This window comes from Plodia interpunctella, chromosome 24 (assembly GCF_027563975.2).
Source record: "Plodia interpunctella isolate USDA-ARS_2022_Savannah chromosome 24, ilPloInte3.2, whole genome shotgun sequence".
In the NCBI taxonomy this organism is placed as follows: domain Eukaryota; kingdom Metazoa; phylum Arthropoda; class Insecta; order Lepidoptera; family Pyralidae; genus Plodia; species Plodia interpunctella.
The window spans coordinates 2,921,279-2,942,111 of record NC_071317.1 but is presented as its reverse complement, the minus strand read 5'-3'; the positions used below and the strand labels follow the sequence as shown (position 1 = coordinate 2,942,111).

The 20,833-nt window shown below is 35.5% G+C and overlaps 1 protein-coding gene and 3 non-coding genes across 6 annotated transcripts in view; 2 read left to right on the top strand and 2 right to left on the bottom strand.

Annotated features, from left to right (window-relative positions):
* The window catches only part of Gyc88E (Guanylyl cyclase at 88E), a 55,716-nt gene that overhangs the window by 27,842 nt on the left and 7,041 nt on the right, over positions 1-20,833 (top strand). Inside the window, exons 2-11 of one of the 3 annotated variants that reach the window (XM_053763384.1) lie at positions 11,603-11,775; positions 13,393-13,674; positions 14,386-14,591; positions 15,007-15,130; positions 15,716-15,857; positions 16,377-16,451; positions 17,687-17,813; positions 18,286-18,490; positions 20,089-20,235; positions 20,644-20,776. In XM_053763384.1, the coding sequence (XP_053619359.1) occupies positions 11,608-11,775; positions 13,393-13,674; positions 14,386-14,591; positions 15,007-15,130; positions 15,716-15,857; positions 16,377-16,451; positions 17,687-17,813; positions 18,286-18,490; positions 20,089-20,235; positions 20,644-20,776 (1,609 nt within the window). In that variant the 5' untranslated portion in view covers positions 11,603-11,607. Of the gene's footprint in view, positions 1-11,602; positions 11,776-13,392; positions 13,675-14,385; positions 14,592-15,006; positions 15,131-15,715; positions 15,858-16,376; positions 16,452-17,686; positions 17,814-18,285; positions 18,491-20,088; positions 20,236-20,643; positions 20,777-20,833 lie in introns of those variants that run through there. The other 2 variants (XM_053763386.1, XM_053763387.1) reach the window with 2 other exon arrangements.
* TRNAI-AAU (transfer RNA isoleucine (anticodon AAU)) lies at positions 12,290-12,363 on the top strand. The gene has a single exon. It is a non-coding gene; the product is annotated as a tRNA-Ile (tRNA).
* Positions 12,772-12,843, bottom strand: TRNAA-CGC (transfer RNA alanine (anticodon CGC)). The gene has a single exon. It is a non-coding gene; the product is annotated as a tRNA-Ala (tRNA).
* On the bottom strand, positions 13,904-13,976 carry TRNAA-AGC (transfer RNA alanine (anticodon AGC)). Its single transcript has one exon. It is a non-coding gene; the product is annotated as a tRNA-Ala (tRNA).

Here is a 20,833-nt window from a genome sequence, read left to right as displayed (position 1 = left end):
AATAAGAGTATTCTACTCTACATATTAATGTATTTTCTTTTGTCGTTTGCGAATGAAATCGCGGGTAACAGCTAATGTTATCCAAGGATTCTCTCTCACAGAAATTCGTCGTTATTACATTAGTAACTATATTATTTGCGTCTAGTGTGTGTGACCAAAACGCTCAGAATTGTATATTCATACGTGTCGTGGTACCGCATATGTAACTAATACATGTTTCTCCGTCCCTACATAATTAAGAGGTATAGGCGCATATATGTAAATGAGCTCAAGGGAAACGATGTTGTTAAGTAAAAGTCGTATATTGCACTAGAACGTAGGTTAACATAAAATACGTATGTAAAAAGGAACGTAGCGCGCGCACTGATGGACAGTTTTTGCAAGTTATAATGTCTGGTTTGCCCGTACATTCATATGTAATGAGAAGGGAAGAGGCGCACGTGACAAAAAGGTGTATATTAATGTGGATGAACAGGAAGAGGAAGACCGAAGAAGAGTGGGAAACTCTCAAATGTGAATACCGTAAAAAGTCTGTTATTTGTTTTCATGGCGGTAAAAGGTAGGATTTAAAGTAAAGAAACAAAATCATATTATTTACTTAAAAAATAAACTTTCCGCGCAAGCTCGAAACCACTAGACGGGTTTTCATGCGATCTTGGTTTATTAGTAGGTCACATGGACGTTTTCCCGCGGGCAATCTTTGTCTTGGATGTTTATCTACATGTATATTTGTTATAAAATATAGTATCGTTGAGTTAGCTTCCCATAACACAAGTCTCGAACTTACTTTGAGGCTAGCTCAATCTGTGTGATTTATCCTAATTAATATATTTATTTATTTATTTAATAAGCGAAAAACTATATGAAATTGTTATTTTTCACGATGACACCTTTTTGCAACACAGTTTAATATATATGCAATCGCCCTCAAAGAATTCTTAAAAGGGTTGTATCCCATAGGTCGCACGGGTTTTGTATTCAGCCTATTGAAAGGGTGGCCTTCTATGCTCTCAGAATACGGAAGTATCATCTACCTTTTTGGAAATTTCACAAAAGAAAATTGCAAAAAAAAAATTATATTGGACGTTTCGTAAAGAAAGAAAATCTCATGTGCGTTAATTAGTTAACTTTTCACGCAAAAATTATTAATTACTGCACGGACTTCGATGAAATCGAAAGTTCACGAGTGGAATATTGCTCACAAGAAGTTCAATTCTCCATGTCACTTCCACAACTTCATTTATGCAAAGAATGTACGTGTAAACTGAATGACGCCTATTAAGTGTAGTTAGCAAAATTCGCACCTGATTAGAATGGCGATTGGGTCGCTAATGTGGTCTACTCCTGTTGGGACTTTATGCTTATCACCTCCCATACTTTATCTCGTGGTAATGCACTGTCGGTAAAAAGTTCGCTGTGCATTGGCGTTTCGATGTTTATGGTTCTTTCTTGCGGATAAAAATCTCACAGAATTTATCCATTCTCACACTTTTATTTTTTGCATATTTCTGAGTACACAGATATCGTACATATAGCTGGCATCAGATAAAAAATTACTTTGAATAAGTAAACTATTACTTATTCAAAGTGATTTTTTATCTTATGCCGGCTAATAATAATACTTATTTTTTTCTTTTTATTACAATAAAAACAAATAAATAAACTTTTTTTTTGTAAAATGCACATCTGTTTGTAACTTCTACATAGTGTTAGTCGATATAAATAAACAGTTTATCTATCTATAGTGTTACCATATTTTTTGTTCTTTCATCAGTTCTTCTCAGCGATTAGTGATTAGTCCAAAATTATATTCGTGTAGCTTTGATAATAATAACAATAATTTAAAAAGATAAAGGCATTTTTTTATTATCTTTTGATTTTGAGAAAAAAGCAACTACATTTCTTTTCAGCAACAACAAGGTTCTTATTACTAAGACCCAAGTGGAAGAGTCACTAATTATTGGATTTATTTTTAGAATGACCTCGTATCCCTATCATTATGCTTCACTTTCGCGAGCCCAAAACGGAACGTGCGTGAGTGGTTTTATAAAAAAAAAATTGCGAATTTCATGGTCCTTTTATGTTTGATAACAAACAGACCGCAAATTATATTATGCTATAAATATTATAAATGCGAATATTTGTGAAGATGTTTGTGTGTATGTAAGTTGTTACTATTTCACGCAACATCTAGTGGACGGATTGTTATGAAATTTGGCACACGGGTAGAATATAACCTGCATAGGGTACTTTTTATCCCGAAATCCCCATGGGAACGAAGCCCCGAGGCGCAGCTAGATTTTTATTTTTTTTTCTATAAACTAAGATTGAATTTCTACTAAATCACATAGGTAAATAGTAATTGTACCGATGTATATGTTGCCCATATGACACATATTCAGTTAGTACCAGAGTACTCACTCAAAATGTTACGAACGCTACGAAATACCTATGTATTTCGTATCGTTGTAACATTCAAAAATGTTTATTCGTTCGTCCATTGGGATGTTTTAGGGGTACCTTTAAAAGCCTTTTAATATAAAGCTTTCATTAAAACCTTACTGCCACTGGTTTCATTGTTGATAATTTGGATCGTATCTGGGATTTTATTTAAATAAACGCCTAAAAAAACTGAATAAGGAGATCTATTCAGCTTACACAGATTGAGAAGAAATTAGTGCTTAATTAAATAGTTAATTATATTTAAAAGATGTTCAAAGTTTTCCGCTAAGTAATTTTTGATAGACAATAGTCAAATATCAACAAGGAAAGCTAATTTTCATGTAGGTAGGACAAAATAGAAGTTAATGTTAATTAATACTTTTTCACAGGTCACTTAACGTATAAAAATGTTAAATGCAAGATATTTTCTAATACAAATTCGGTCAAAGTCATAACTCGGTACTTATAGCACCAACAATTTACTCGAGCATCGGAACATAAAATTATTCCTTACAGCCACCACCTAACGAGGTGCTTTACTACGATTCGGTTTACGATCTATCGGCAGCCATACAGACACACAACGGAAGATAACAAGCCGCTCCTACGCGCTGTAAAAATATTTTATGGTAAAATAAAGGCTGCTCCTTTTGTCCTTTTTCGGGGGACCTTTTAATCCTATGCATGTAAAAAGTACAGTCAACAGCACATCGAGTTACCCTGCACGGACCTCTATGACGCGATAATAGCGGCGAGTTTGCGAGCAATGAATTGCGAGTAGGTTGATGTGCTTGTAACTGTACCCGAGTTCTATGATTGCAATAATATTTCAGTTCTGTATACCGCCCGTATAAGAATAATAATAATGGTATATCCAGGAGCTGTGGTTTTGGCGAGACACCTACAAAACATCAAAACTCTCCAAAGGGCCTCTACGTGTTGGATCCATATCCCCACGCAAGCCTCTCAAAGGACCGGACTATGTGCCGTGAATCCCAGAAAGAGAAACAAAATAATAATATCATACCATCTACAACTGGTGTCCTACCCAAAACACTACTTACTAGTATTGTACAGATTCTCAACATTCCAACACAAAACACAAATCATCATTATATAAATAAAATGCAAAAAGCTGTAATACTGAATACTTGTCACATTAAGCTCATATTCCTTCAGTAATCACGCACACACATACCTAAATATATCGACTGATGTGAAAATATACATTTAAATCTTAATGATATCGTGAATTAACTGTGCACTTGGCTATGGGCCGTACTTTAATTTACCTCTTTACTAAAAAGAGAAAAATATATATAAAAAGAACTAAATAAAAATATTATGAAGTTTATTTCAAACGCTTGACTAAACCAAAAAAAAAATGGAGTCCCTCATCCACGATGGACCAACCGAACTATATGAACTAGACTTTACTAAACCTTATTGATTTATAGACTTGAAGAAATGCGCGTACTAACCCTTTATTTTCCTCCCAAGTTTATAGCTTTTCATAACAAATTCATCAACACAGACCTCCCGTAAGATACTCATGAAAAACATGAATAACTTACATTACTGAAGTTGACACACAAAATATTGGGTAAATCAATGAAAGTGGAGAAGGAACACGTCAAAATTAACAAAGAAATATATCATAATATTAATGACTAGCGACCTGTCCCGACTTCGCTCGGGTAAAAACATAATAAATTATACCCCTAAAACTTCCACAGGAACCACTTTATCGATTGGTGAAAACCGCATGAAAATCCGTCAGTAGTTTTTGAGTTTATCGCGAACAGACAAGGTTTACGTTTGTTTGATTGGTTAGTCAAAAGTTGAAAATAAATAAATATTTTCAATCATATTCCCCGGCGCAGCGCCCGCTTCGCGAATGTCTTCAACCGATTAAAAACCGGAATGAAGAAGTGAGCTATTATACACTTGGTTGGGTACCTACTGGAAGTGTTATTATTATAATCTGTGGTTATGAGTAAATCCGTATTTCTTTATTCCCAACATTTCCCTATTTCATTCCGGAAAGTCCACTTAGCCGCGTGTCACTTCCAGACAAACGTCATTTTACAATAAATTCACGACTTTGTATGAGCGATCGACTATGCATGCGATTTACGATGTAATATGATAACGTAAAGTCATTGTATTCACCCTTCTGTGATTTACTTCTTTTATTCAGATATGGTTTTACATTTATTGCCAGTTTTAACCTAAAAAGTTCGACGTAACCCAAATAGATTTTAGGGAATAAAATGGGAAGAAATCTAATCTTTAATTTCCTTACTATCTAGGTATTTATTTTTCATACTATGTAATTAATGTATATTTATAAGTATTACTTCCCATGGACGTAGCATGAGGCGACAACAGCATTCCTAAAAAGAGTTGACGTCAGAGACAAATATTCATAATGTCACGCTGATCCCGAGCTTCGGGGTGCCCCGTATTATTTTTTGGAATTAATTGAAATTTAAGTTAGTCCTATTAGTCTTATCCATGTAGATATGTAATAAGAATAATTCGTCCTCATTAATATTATAAATGCGAAAGTAAGTTTGTTACCTTCTTCACGCTCTCTTTATTCAAATAATTTTCTTGAGACGTTACATAAGATAGTCTTATTTTTCATCCCGTAAAAATAACTGTTCCCGTGGGGAATTTACGCGGGCGAAGCCGCGGGCAAAAGCTAGTAGCTCGTAGACGACCTATACTCAGCCAGTTTAGGAGTACTGACGCACACAATCAAATCACACTGGCAAGTGATCATAAGGATTCGCAATTATGTACACGTTAGTATAATTTAATTGCGCATACTCCGTGTTCAATTGGTATTTACTGGGATCCTGCGGACGTGAGTCATGGCATGTAGTCATGTGTTGCATGTGAGTTTTTCGCATGGAATTAGTAGGTACTCCGTTGTACGGAGTACCTACTAATTCAATGGTTTTTCGTTGTCTTTCAACGACACCGTCTGTGTCACGAAAACTAAACACAAGGCAACTTGCACCCAAATGAGACAGAAGATGTCCAACTTCCTGGGCAAATAAAGCGAGAGAAAAGATAACAAACAAAAACTTACTTTGGCTTCATAATGGTAGCGACCCGCCCCGCCTTCGCTCGGGTAAAACAATAATCTCAATCCCAACTAATATTATAAATGTGAAAGTGAGTGTAAAGTATAAGTAGCGACGAGCTTTATGTTTTTAATTTATGTATTTATGTATGGTCCCTCCCTCTACACTGCATTATCTTTGTAACCTGACTGACTGCAAATATAGTTTTCAATTCAATAACGTGTTATTGTAAAGATCTTCATGTTACAGTAAGTTTGTTTCCTCTTACACGCGTTATCGACTCAACCAATCTTCTTGAAATATCGCACAAGTATATATAATTAAGAGTATGGAAAAGGACATAGGGTACCTGTCAACCCGGAAATAACTATTGTATTTGCGAAAAACCTATGATAGGTGGCGCCAAATATAAAAACACCAGATGGCGCTGTGTGTTTTAAATGTGCTACGGATATTTCAATTCAACAATCCCAATCTCGTTTTAATACGAAGAAAATACAGTTCCCGAGGGCATTTAAGCGGGCGATGCCGCGGGTAAACAGCTAGTAAATTATTCACATAATTCTTCCTCTTTACATACATAAGTATAGTTAGAAATACGGAGAAGGACATGGTGTACGTTTCATCCCAGAAAATGAGTCGAAGAACTTCAACCGTGTGAAGCCACAAGCAAGAGTCAGTATACTTAATTGTAAGATTCTACAAAGGTAAATAGTTAAAAGAATATAAATAAATGATTTATGATACAATACATAGATTTGTCCGGTGATCGCGTATAGAATAACATGTGGAGGCTATTATTAGCTTCAATATCACATTGTGTTTTGTCATCCTTATAAAGAATACTGAAGTGCCTGCTTCCTTAATACGGTGGTCGTAAAGTTATATGAGTCTATTTAGTCGCTGTTATCGATTAAATTGCCCTATTATAGTTGTTCTATGGGTTGTAACAGAAAAATGAAGGATTTTGCTAATATACATTTAGGTATGTTTTGACATAATAAATTTAACCTACTTAATAATATTTTTCCAATGTAATTTTATTTTCATTTTTTATTTATTTGAAATAAAATAGTTTCAGTGGCCCAGTGCAGGGGAATGCAATATAAGATATCATAACAACCAAACTTATCCTTACATATTATAAAAAGAAGTCCCCCTGTCTGTCTGTAAGAACGCGATAAACTCAAAAACTACCGAACGGATTTTTGTACAATTTTACTAATACGAGTAGATATTCCGATTTCAAATCAGACTATCTATTAATTAATAACTAAATAAACTAATATTAATTAATACATCTATGGTTTAGGTATAAAACTGTGAAAATTATATTTTGAACGCTAGTTCATAATTTTCACCTGCATAGGTGTTATAATTTATAATACGGGCATCCGTATTATAAATTATAACACAGTTTAAAGCTCGAGAAGTCGCAAGTTCGATCCAATGGTTCCTATGTTCGTATATGGTTCGTATATCAATCTGACTGGTGTATAATACCTTTCATAGAGCATCACTTGCTTCTGTCAAAAGGTTACCTCGTTCATTAGGAAACCAGCACTATCAATATTGTACAAAGGTAGAACATAACATTTGAGATAAACTATCGATAATAACACAATAGATTTTTCGCCAACTGTTCATTGAGCAGAACCAATAGCTTTGCGAATATATCGTTCCTTTGTACTAGTATTCACAAATCTGACCTAAATATTTCCATATCACTCAATTTCTAACTTAAACGCCTTTAAAATAAAGCCGAAATTCGGATATATTAGGTTAGGCTGTTTAAATAATTTGTTTGCAACCCTATTTTGCATGAGACTAGTATTTGGCGAACGTGTGAATGAGAACGCAAAAGTACAGTCACGAGCAAAAGTGTGTGATCTAATGCTTACATTTCTTCTAGATATTTCCCCATATTGCAGAGGCGGTGAGCGAATTTGTAGTGAAATTCGGTCAAATTCAGGACGCAGTCAGGTGACTGCGTCTTATGAAACAGGTGTTACATAAGATAAATGCATATAATATGTAGGTACAGTTAATTGTGTTTGTGTATAGAGCACTAGACACTTCGCGATATTCCGCGAGCACCGCGAAACGCGACTAGATTTCGTATAGCTAGTCTGAAAAATTGCAAAACGGACCTTGGGCTCTGACGCTCCATGGGTGAAGAAGGAACCGGGAATACTTTCAGATGATAGAGACATGACGCGAGTCTATCTAGCGCAACTTCCGTAACCGATCCCTCGGGATTATATTCGAGTACAGCCGAACTCGTAATTTATGACTTTCATTGAAAATAATAAGTAATAGCTAGATAAGGTTTGTTTATAAACAACATTCTGTTGGTTTTTGGATATAAATAAAACTTCAGCTTCGATAAAATAAGTCCATTTTTTAAAGTGTTGTCTCAAACAAGTTGTTTTACTCTCAATCGCACCAACCGGAATTTTTTTTAGAAAACTGTAATATTGTTTATTTGATGAAAATGAACTGGAGGTCTCTAGAACATCATTACATAGTATAAGACAAACTAGCTTCCCGCTGTCTGTCTGTCCTTAGATATTTAAAACTACGTAACGGATTTTGTTGCGTGAAAGATGATGCGTGATAAGTGATTCCTGAGGAAGGTTTTATCCGATCGAAGGCGGGACGGATCGATAGTATTATATATTATTTTGTAACAAACATAGGTAAATTCAAAAGAAAGTATAATTTTTTCGTTGTAAAAAAAACGTGCCTCGTTGTCAAAATATGTCGTCACTAGAGACTACAGGGTTTAGTTTAGAAAAAAATTTAAAAAATGTTTATGCCACATTTTCGCCCAGGCGTAAACTTTACGCCCAGTTTGGGCCAGGACGTACCAAACCCATCTCTCGTCGTCAAAAGTTTTCACAGCCTCGACCCTTCACGAGCCCGTATGTTATGTTTCCAGCGCTCGCCCCGAGGCACTATTTGGCCTTTGCTTCAAAATGTTGATACTAATAGAAACGTAACTACTAAATACTTATTGTCTTGTTTCATATGAAACTAGCGGCCTGTTCTTGCTTCGCTCGGTTAACCATAATAAATTATATAATTTAATTAAATACATAACATAATAAATTGTATAGGTAATGAATTCCTAAACCTTCCTCAGGAATAACGTTATCTATAGGTGAAAATCGCACAAAAATCCGTCCGGTAGATTTTGAGTTTATTTCGTGCAGACAGACAGGCGTAATGGACGACTTTTTTTTATAATAAAAAATTATACATAAATTTATACCTATTTAAAAAATGGCAAGCCCTTCTGGCATGATAGGGACCAACACTGTTTGAATGAGTTTCTTTCGGCATTTCTTCTCAGTAGTGGTCGTTCCGAATGCTAGTAGTTTGTAGCTTTGGTAAACATCATTTAATTTAGAATATGACGTGAAAAAGTGCCTGTGAAGGCCTAATTTCTGAATAAATGATTTGATTTCGATTTTGATAATGCCTAAACATGTGAGGAATAAAATGCAAACGAAAATTGTAATGGATTGAGTGTATGTGTGAGCTGTGGCTGTGGGCTTGGGATTATGAGGTGCTTAAGCTTTTATTGTCGTCAGAGAGATCTTGTGACATTTAACGCTTAACAAAAAACCCATGTCTGTGCTGTAAACCGTTGAGGAGTTCCTTCGTTAGGAGCAGTGCACCATCTGGTCATGCTTATCATAATAACTGCAGAACTGAAACTGAAGTGACGTGGGTAATTTCAACTCCGCATAGAATAAATCTGACTTGCAAAATTTGATTACAGGCAGACAAGCAAACTAAAGAATTCAGTTTGTCAGGAAGACAATTACGCAAAGATTAGCTATAGCTCAGGGTTCGACTGCAAATTTATTCGCGTCATTTCGGGAAAGCCTCAGAAGTTCCTGATAAGAATTATACGATATTTTGAATACACAACCATTGATGGATGGTTTGGGGCGAGGAAGCCGAGTTCCATTTTTCATAAAATCATTTTTTATATTTTTTTAACCTGTGCTTATTATTTTCGCTAGTCTTTAAAAAGTGTTTATAGACTTACTAGCAATAGTGTTACATGAGCAAGCAAATGCAATCCTTACATGTTATATAAATAAATTTCTAACAATAGTTGGGATTGGGATGTAATCAAAATCATAAATACTCGTACTTACCAAAGAAGTTGCCTGAATACCCAATATGGTTCGCCAAAACCTAAGAGTAATAATCTCTTCATGTACTTAAATAAATATCATGTAACATTGAAGTAAATTGGGCCGCGCTCAACGTATTTACTGCTTCGAATCTATTCCTCTTGTCACTCTCTGTATCAAACAGAGACATGGATAAACAAAATACCAATTTGGAGGACCATTCTAGCAAAGTGATTTGAATAAATAAAACGGGACATTGTTTTTATTTACGATTTTATACTGTCCCAACGATTTAGGGGTCTTTATAGTTCGTAAGATCACAAATATCACTTGATCACAAAACACTGTTAAAAATAAATTGTAATTAAAAAACTACTTATACCCGCTACGATATTCGCCAATTGTCGAATTATAACATGACAATTTTGATATTTTTTTCGCTACCACCGCGAAACACTGTGATAATGGTGGATCGTGGACAAGGGAATCTTCCCTTGTCTTGTCTTGTTGTGAGGGGAAATTTTTGTTTACCCGCGACTAGAATCTTCTAGTCGCGGGTAAACAAAAATTTCCCCTCCTTTTTCCCGATGTGGGGGACAAATGGAGGGAGCAATCGGGAAATAGTAGGCGACCGGGGCGGCGCAGACGGTGTCGTAAATATTTAGATTTTGATTTTCCCATCTCCCTACGTGAAGACTTTTGAGATGTTATTTGTCCATATTTTAATGAAACTTGTATTATGATATCTTTAAGAATAATAAGTAAAGGTGAATTGTTTGTCTATTTAAGAGCGCCAATCGCTGGAGCTTATGAGAGGTATTCCTCGAAGCGCACTTGTTTTGAGCGCACCCGACGAACCGCACCAAAAAAGTGCGCTTCGAGGAATACAAAAAATAAATTAACTCCTATTAAAGAATGGTTCCGATTTTTTTTGAATCATATAGGGAAAACTATTTACTGATTCACTGTACAATAACGTCATCAGTTGGAGCACGGGACCTTAGAAGTCCCCGTGCTTAGGTTTTTTTATTATCATGTTTTTACCCGAGCGAAGACGGGACCGGCCGCTAGTTTACTATAAAAAGTCGAATAACTTTGCAATACCTATTACTGTGCTGATGAATCGTAGAGCATGGATTTTCTTTCTTTGATCTAAGGGATAAAGCCCCCTGAGGGATTTCGTGTCCTTGGTCCTAATTAAACATGTAGCCACATAAATATGATTTGTCTTAAATCAATTTAATTTGCAATTATTAAAACTTGGGTTTCCTATTTCATTAACTTTATAATGATCACTTAAGAAACACAAGCAATGACTTTTAATAACTGATACTGTAACTGTTTATATTGAACCCATAGATAAAATTAAACATATATTTCTTTTATCTATGATTGAACCTATATATATATCAAATATCAAATATGTATTGCAAAGTTATTCGAATAACCTATATAGGTACTTAGCTAATATACTAAACTTAGCTTTTATATCGGTTACTTAGCTAATTAACTAGCAGCCCGTCCCGGCTTCATTCGGGTTACTAGCTACGCCCCGGGTCTCTCGTGGGAATTTCGACATAAACCCTACCCGTGTATCAAATTTCATAATAATCGTTCCAGTAGATTTTGCGTGAAAGAGAAAAAAAACATACACGTTACACACATCCTCACAAACCCTGGAATTCCCTCTAGATGGCGCTCTGATTAAATGAAATATTAATAAAATAAACTTTACATTAAAAATACTAGATGGCGCTGTTTGTATTTTAAATGCGCTATAGATATTTTATCTCAAACCCATTTTAATAAGAAGAAAAATCTGTTCCCGAGGGCATTTAAGCGAGCGATGCCGCGGGTAAACAGGTGATAGGTATAATAATATACCTAGTAAATTTCCAAATTTATTTTCTCCAGCCAAAATGTACGGGTTGCTCCTGGAAAACATGGCGGAGTACATCCGCCAGACATATGGGGAGGAGCGGTGGGAAGACATAAGGCGGCAGGCGGGGGTGGAACAACCCTCCTTCTCCGTCCACCAGGTCTACCCCGAGAACCTTATCACCAGGCTCGCGAAGACTGCTCAAGAGGTAAATCTATTTTCATTGGCGTAGGACAACGTTGTGTTTGGAATGAGATGCTCCTATATTAGATGCTTCTGAACGTTTTGAACGCGAATTTTCACCACAATCGGTCAAGTAGTTTTTGAATTTATTCACTACAAAAAATAATAATTTTAGCATGATTAGAACATTTCCATACCACTACCCGGCCTATCTAACTCCTTAGATTTCAAAATTACTATGAATTCAGTGCCTGTCTCATACAAAACGACAAAAATATTAATGGGAAATTGAGCGGTATCATAAACGTTTATTTTTAATTTTAGTTTTAAACGTTTAGTTTTAGTTTATTTTTAGTTTATTTTTATATTTATCTGTATTGTAAGTTTTTTAATAAAATAACAATATTACATTGAATGTTCATATCATACATCTGGTGATACTCCCAAGATTCCTTGAAAAGATCTCTAAAAAATCTTCGACTTCCGTTGAATAGTGTACCCTAATTATAATGATAGTAAATTTCAACAGTCGCATCATCGGCCCATTAGCTCAGTTGGTTAGAGCGTCGTGCTAATAACGCGAAGGTCGCGGGTTCGATCCCCTCATGGGCCATAATATTTTCTTAATTTTGTTATTTTTTTATTATTTTTAGTAGTTGATTTATTTTCTTCAAATAACAACTGACTACCCAGAACTCATGTAAGGGTTACGAGCTTGATTTAATAAAAAAATAATATTAAATAATTTTCTATAACTAATTTATTATAATATTATTATAAAAATAATTGCTCTCTATTGTATGAAAGAGATCCCTTCATTTATAGAATAAGAAATAAGTCCGCACCGCCCACACCGCCTAGAAGGCGGTGTTGTGGTGTGAAGGTGTTCTAATTTTGTTTCGATGTTGGTTCGGTATGTGCTTTTATGCAATTAAGTTATCTCAAACAAACAAATAATTAAAAGAATTGAGTTAGATAATAAAAAACATTGCTATAAAACAAAACAAAAATGAACGTTTTGTGGAGATGCTGGGATTTGAACCCAGGACTTTCAGCATGCGAAGCAGACACTCTACCACTGAGTTACATCCCCGATTGTTTAAGTTGTTGAAATTTCCGTTCAGTTTGTGTATTTATTTATTTCTTAAACCTATAATAATATTTATAGTTTATAATCTGCATCGATTGTCTGTAATTATATCTTGCAAGTTAAATTTCCCTCACCTACTTCCGCAGTTCTGCTTGTCCTACAGAGTTGAAATTTTACATATTGCTTCAATTTCCTAACAATGCATTACCTAGGTGTAATAAGCATGACCTGATGGTGCGTTTAGGATCGGCTTCCGGCGAGGATACGATTGACATGATTTTTTTGTAAGGCGTTGAATATAACAACATATCTCTGATGACCTCTTCTCGACCATAATAGCTTGTGACAAAAATTCAATTCTTTCATTTTACATTACATTTTAATGTAATTATGGAAAATAGATAGGTACTTCAAAATTTAGTAGTTCCATAGATTATTATAATACCTACCTACTTCCTCTAGACCAAACCAAATATTTTGATAGATTATCCTTTAGAACTTAATTTTGTATATAAGTTTGTGATCTAAATCTTTGCTATTTTATTCCCACAGGTACTAGGCATATCAGAACGAGAGTTCATGGACCAAATGGGAGTATATTTCGTCGGCTTCGTCTCACAATATGGCTATGACAGAGTCTTATCAGTGTTGGGCCGACACATGAGGGATTTTCTCAATGGATTGGACAACTTACACGAATATTTAAAGTTCAGTTACCCCAGAATGAGGGCACCGAGTTTCATATGTGAAAATGAGACAAGACAGGGACTCACGCTACATTACAGGTCGAAACGAAGAGGTTTTGTCTACTATGCCATGGGGCAAATCAGGGAGGTGAGATGATTTTTGGACAGTCCTCTTTTCGGTAATTTTTTGTTTGTATGTTTCGATTTATAAATCGACAATTAAATTAAATCAATGGTTAAATTTAGAATGTTTCGATTTGCCTTGTAAACACGATTTGTTGTCAATCATGCATAATATTTTTGTAACAGCTGAGCTACATACCTAATTAGGATTTAAAAAAAAAACTAAAACTAGAAACCAAAATAAGTTCAAAATTTGGAGGCGCCGGGTATCGATCCCGGTACCTCTCGCATGCTAAGCGAGCGCTCTACCATCTGAGCTACGCCCCCTGATAAACAGATTGACGAAAGTATATTTCTGTTTATACAAAACTAAGTTTTACTATTTTTTATAGACACTAACACTAACAATATTTTCCATTGTTTTTACTTCTACGTTAAAAAAACCTACAAAAAACATCAGTTAAGGATAACATATTTTTTTTATCCATTCATCGGTAAATGTGGCAGCGCCTTCTTGTTATGTAATTGCACCTAAACTAATTTTTAAATTATGTTTTAATTTACTTTTAAATTAGTTTTATATCAGTGAAGTAACTACTTCGTTATTCATAAAAAGGGTTAAAGTATACATACACTTTAGCCCTTTTTGCGCACTTTCCCTGCAAGGGTGAAGACTTGTCATAGATATCTACTTCCAAAAGTTTTGGGAATAGATTGATAACTATTCCTTTTCCAGGTAGCCCGCCACTTCTACCACAAGGAGATGCGGATAGAGCTCCTCCGCGAAGAATTGCTGTTCGACACAGTGCACGTGACCTTCCAGCTGTTCTTCGACAACCGCGCGTTCACACTGGCTTCGCTGGCTATGACCAGGGAGGAGAAACATCTGCCAATCAGCGCGGCCGTGCTCTTTGAGATCTTCCCCTTTTGTATTGTCTTTGGGTAAGTCTTAATATGTAAAAACTTTTATTTATTTAATTAATATAACATTTTATTTCTTCAATTTTATTAAAAAAAGCACACAAAGGTTACTATTTTTATTGACATTTATTCAATTAATAATTTCCTAAATTCTGCCAGAAAGATAAAATAATCATCTTACGAAAAATAAACAAGGTCCAAATTTTAGTCGATTTAAAAATAAAATAGAATATCATTAAGCAGAAAAGTATGTATTTGAAAAATGTATTCTGTTGGATAAACGGCTTTTCTTTGCCAACCAAAAACCTAGAATAAAAAGTAAATGAGAATGATGTGAGCGCAATTATTATCTAATGGCGCAAATGATATTGAATTAAGTTTTTTAAAAGTTTTAATTTTGCATTTTTATTTAGTATAGCTAATTATATTGTTTTAGATCAGACATGGTAGTGCGAAGCATCGGTAACTCGTTGATGGTGATCCTGCCAGACCTGGTGGGGAAGAAGATCACCAACTGGTTCGATCTGGTCCGGCCTCTCATTGCTTTCAAATTTCAAACAGTGCGTTTTTCCTTGCATATGTATTTATTATTTTATTGTAGCTGGTTTACACTTACACATATGATTTAGTCTTTTTGAAGTGTTTCGAGCATTTTGGAGCAAACCGTCTTATGATGTATTACGTCTTACTTATCTATAATTTCAATAAATTTAATCTTTTTTATTGCATCAAAGTTTTGAAGAAATAGGTACTTACAAATAAATGAAATCTGAAAATTTTACATAATTTAATCGCCTCTATCATACGTAAAAGGAAGTTGTTTATTTTCCACATACCTAGGTACATTGCGGTATGTCCTTGACTACGTTTTTGCAAATATCAACCAAATGTAACAGAGTGCTTAAAATAATTAGATACACAATTTTTATTCCAATTACACACTATCGCCAAACTTGGACAGATGCAGACGCGATTACGTAAACATTTAAGTTCGGCAAACTGCACCGCGATAGTGTATAGACGGCATTACAGTTGCGAATTTACAGCGAACATTCGAATTGCAAATACTCGTAATATTGCTGTCAGCCTTAACTTTAACCGATATATTTCCTTGAAAGAAAAAAATAATAATTTCGATACTGCAGATTCTGAACCGCACCAACAACATCTTCGAGCTGGTGACGGTGGAGGCAGCCATGCACGACAAGGCTCCGGACAAACGGAACGAGTTGATGCGGCTCTCCGACGAGACTGACGGCGTCACCGAGAAGAACCTGAGGCTGAAAGGTAGATACATAGATGATAGATAGATAAAAAGTTTATTTGCATCAACTGAGACGTATAAAAAAATATAACTGGAACATGTAAGAAGAATATTTCTGAATAAATAAAACTTGGTGAAACTGTTAAAAATGAAATATTGATATATGTAGCTATGTATGTACTATAATAATATTTTAAACAAAATTCAGCTTTTAGGTGGGCCAAAGTGTTAAGGCTATGTGCCCCTTAGAACATGCCTTATTGCTGAGTCATGCTCCGTAGAGAAGACGCAGCATTTTGTAGCTCCATTCATTGTGGTTTAAGGTTTTGACACTAACAGTGTCGACGAATGTAACAAAATTTCATACAATTTCTACGTTGTTTTGGGTTAATCCGTCGACGGACAACGAGCATAACGGAGCAATCGGGCATGGCTCTTAGTACGACAGTATATATATGAATATGGGATAGTCCTATTCTAGGGCGGAACCACACACCTCATTGTGTAGAAACATTAGTACCTAATCCCATTACATTTTCCAGGCGTCACTACTACTAAGAAGCGCTTTGCTTATGACGGGAGACGATTGCCTGACCATATAAAATTACATCTCAAAGGTAGACGGTCCGTAGGCACCTTATTGCAAAGGCACAAGATTGGATCTAGACTAGCACAGCGCCTTTTGACAAACAGTCCACATTGCACGTTTTAAATTAACGTTGCAGAAAATATTTTTTTATTTAATTTAATTTAAAATGCTGAGTCGTAATACGATTGTGAATCTTTGACGGCTATTTGTCAAAACGCATTTGTACATACAAGATAAATTAGCTACCTATCACCTAATTTAGTTGGGTATATCACACAAAAAACGATGTATTTCTGTGAGTTACATTAAAATTTATGTGCACATGGATAACCAGCAGAAATAGAGAGAGAAAACTTAGACACTCATTGGGATATAACTTTTATGATCGATTTTTTTTTCATGCACTAAATTGTACAATCCAAGTTACGTTCTCTGTAATTTGTTATTAACTATAATTTATTAATATTCTGTTTAACACTCAGTTACAATTACAACATGTCATTCAGTTTAACGATATGAATCCTCATCACATCTTTTTTACAACTTTTACAAATCACGTTTGCACTTCTGTATACATTTTCTTTCTTAGTAATATTCTATTATATCATACACGATTCTGTGAACTCTAGACGAGTACATCATTTGCATTCAACAGACAGATGCAATTTTGTTAGAAATTCACAATTTTATATTTTGATACAGTCAACAGCACATCAAGTTACCATGAATAAACTTCTATAACGCGGCAATAGCGACGAATTTGCAATGACTTTGGGTAGGTTGATGTGCTATTGATTATGATAAGTAATAAATAATAAATATATAAGGACAAAACACACAGATTGAGCTAGCCCCAAAGTAAGTTCGAGACTTGTGTTATATTATGCGATACTATATTTTATAACAAATACATATATAAATAAACATCCAAGACCCGGGCCAATCAGAAAAAGATCATTTTCCATCATGACCTGACCGGGGATCGAACACGGGACCTCTCGGTTCAGTGGCAAGAACTTTACCACTGCGCCACCGAGGTCGTCGAAGTAACATGATAAGTATTCGTACTTCGTCACCTTTTACCAATCGGATTTTCACGATGTGGTCGTATGTCGCAGTCATATTATAGAAATCGCCGAATTCATGACCGACACATAAACAACAAGCGAGTGGGGAATTGGGGAATTGAATAAAATGAACATTTGTTCATCGGATTGTGCCTCTGCACCACAGGTCGTCAACTAAACCAGTCGTATATTGCAGGTCAGATGATCTACATGGACAACTGGCGCATGATGATGTACCTCGGCACTCCGGTGATGCCTGACCTCTCAGCCTTGGTCTCCACCGGGCTTTACATCAACGACTTATCCATGCATGACTTCAGTAGGTTCGTAACTATGTCAACATAATGCAAACAATTCAAAAAGTAAAGTAAAGTTTTAAAAATATTTAATGAGATGAACAAATAATTAGAACTTGAACGGGAATTACTGGTAGTAAACCCATCCATGTTGAGATGTCAGTTAAATGTCTTTATTTATCATTATCAAATACAGAATGGGCCTTGACGTTTACTGGAACCAATAGCGCGATGCAAGCTTTTAATTTAGCAGCTTTAGCGCAGTGGTATCTCGGTTAGGCAGGAGCGTGGGTCAATTCCCGCTCAAGTTCTGATTATTTTTCCCCACCCATCTCAACTTGGGTTTAATACCAGTATTTCTTCAGTTTCTTCCCAAAAAGTTGGCCTCAAAGCTAACTAGTAGCGTTTGAGCCGGACTAGACCGGACTTAGGAAGAATCTTGGCGTAAACCCATGTTAGATTCTCAAGCTAATAAACGGACAATTATGAACAATTCCAGAGATCTAATGCTGGCTGGCACGCAGCAATCTGTGGAACTGAAACTAGCTCTGGACCAGGAACAGCAGAAGAGTAAGAAACTGGAGGAGTCTATGAGGAAATTGGACGAGGAGATGAAGAGGACAGACGAGCTGTTGTACCAGATGATACCGAAGCAGGTGGCGGACAGGCTAAGGAATGGGGAGAACCCTATAGATACCTGTGAGGTGAGTTATAATATAAAATATAAATGGGAAAGGAGTCCAAGCATGTAACGGGAATTGAAATGGGAAAGTGAAAGAAACAAGAGAAGTATTCGGTGTTACACTTACGAAGTCAGGTATCACAATCAACAATTACACGTTCTGCAAATAATGCGACAGGTAAGAAATATTTGGATTATTTTTGGAAGAGAAACACAAATGGGCGAAGCCATAGGTAGGAAAAGCTTGTATAATTAAATGACATACCTACTTCTGAACAAAAAGACAAGGTGCTATGTCAGAAGCCAAAAGATTCATCCATGTTGTAGTGCTATAATGAAATATCTAAAATAGACCGCGATGTTGGCTTTAGAGAGGAAGAATTATACTCCAGCAGATAATGTTACCAATGCACAATTGCAACTGCTTGACACTAGGGGCAGAATAAATCTTACTAATCCTACTAATATTATAAAAGCCAAACTTTGTAAGGATGTATGTTTGTTAGTCTTTCAAGCAAAATCTACTGGACCGATTATTATGAAATTTGGTTCATGGGTAGAATATAACAAATATAGGTGAAATATAGCATTTATTTGCATAATTAAGTATTTGCATTGTTATATATGTGTTTATATATTTATTCGATATTTTGGAAATCTCTATCTAGGTCCATTAAAAAAACTTGAACTTGAAACTTGGATAAATCAAAATACAAATTAGGGTGATTTAAAAAAATCTACATCAAATTTTTCAAAGTTAAAATGTATTCAACTTAACTAAGATGATACACGTGTGACTTGTTGACGTTATTCAACTTGATAGTAAAGTAAATAGCAAGATAGATGACATACTACCTAGGCATTTATGTCTGGAATGTTTTGTAGCACTTAGGACAGTCGTATAAACCCAACAACATATATCTGAAACTAGCGAAAATCCCTCAGAATATAGAACATAAAAGCCTTGTATACACTGTAAACCAATAATAGGGATTATGCTCGAAGCTGTGGGGTTTATACCCTTTAATATTAACCCTTAATCTGCCAGCAAAGCGGCCGTGACTGTAAGGTTCTAGATCGGCTTAAGCGTTCGTAATTATTTTCCAAAGATCTCATAAACTTAGTTTTTACTGTTTCTTTGTTTTTCAATGGATTAAGTAACTGCGAGATACTTTAATGTAGCGTGAGCGTGATTATTAAAGTAAAATGTGTTTGCATGACACTTTATTCGTTATGCATGCATGCATGCTGAACCAAGCTTTCATGTTTGATGTCTCGATTATTTAAGGTTACTCGCAAGAATATTAATTTTTAATTGATTCAAAGGTTAAATTTTGAATTTTTTCCCCTGAGACAAATTTACCGAAGATTGTTTCAAAAAGCCAAAGTAGGAAGCAAAGGAGGAACAGATATTTTCAACTTATATAGATTCTGGAACACATTTTTACATTACCAAGAAGGCAAATTAGGCATGTGGGCAATGGTCCCAGCAGCCAATGGCTGCATCGCCTATACAATATAACACCAGAGGTGTCAAACTTTTAAAAAACTTCCAATTTACTCAATACGTTTGTAGCAAATGTTGTCTTGCAGCCCCGTCATTCTGTATTTATCCTTCAGATGTTCGACAGCGTGTCCATCTTGTTCTCTGACGTGGTGACCTTCACTGAGATCTGCTCCCGCATCACGCCCATGGAAGTAGTCTCCATGCTTAACGCCATGTACTCCATCTTCGACACACTCACCGAGAGGAACCGGGTTTATAAGGTACGTTATTTATATATTGTCGTCGTCGAAGATGTGCGGTTTCCGGGGAAAATACGGCGAAGAGCAAGGATTTTTTTGATTAACTGTTACATAAAATTAAAATTTGATAATTTCCTAATCGATGTTATAATTTTCATGAATGAATGATTGAGTTTTTAGATTTGGATTTCTCCAATCCTTTCTCGTAATAACCGATGTTATTACACATTAAATTTATTAGTAACTAGATTCTGATTGTTGTATGCTGTATAGGTACTGCTAAATATTATAGAATATTGGAAAGTTGATAAAGCTGGAAAATTGGCCCTGGCGTCCCAGGCTTTATGGCTGAGGAAAAAAACTGCCAATACGCTCATCGAGACAGATAAATGGGTGATGTTGATTGATGAGATGAATGTCATATTCCAGGTTGAAACAATCGGAGACGCGTACATGGTGGTGTCAGGAGCCCCGGAGAAGGAAGACAACCACGCAGAGAAGGTCTGTGATATGGCTCTCGACATGGTCGACGCTATAACTGATCTGAAGGACCCTAGCACAGGTGATTTATAATATTCTGTTTAACTCTCATATACACATAATTTGCAAAAGTTTGGTC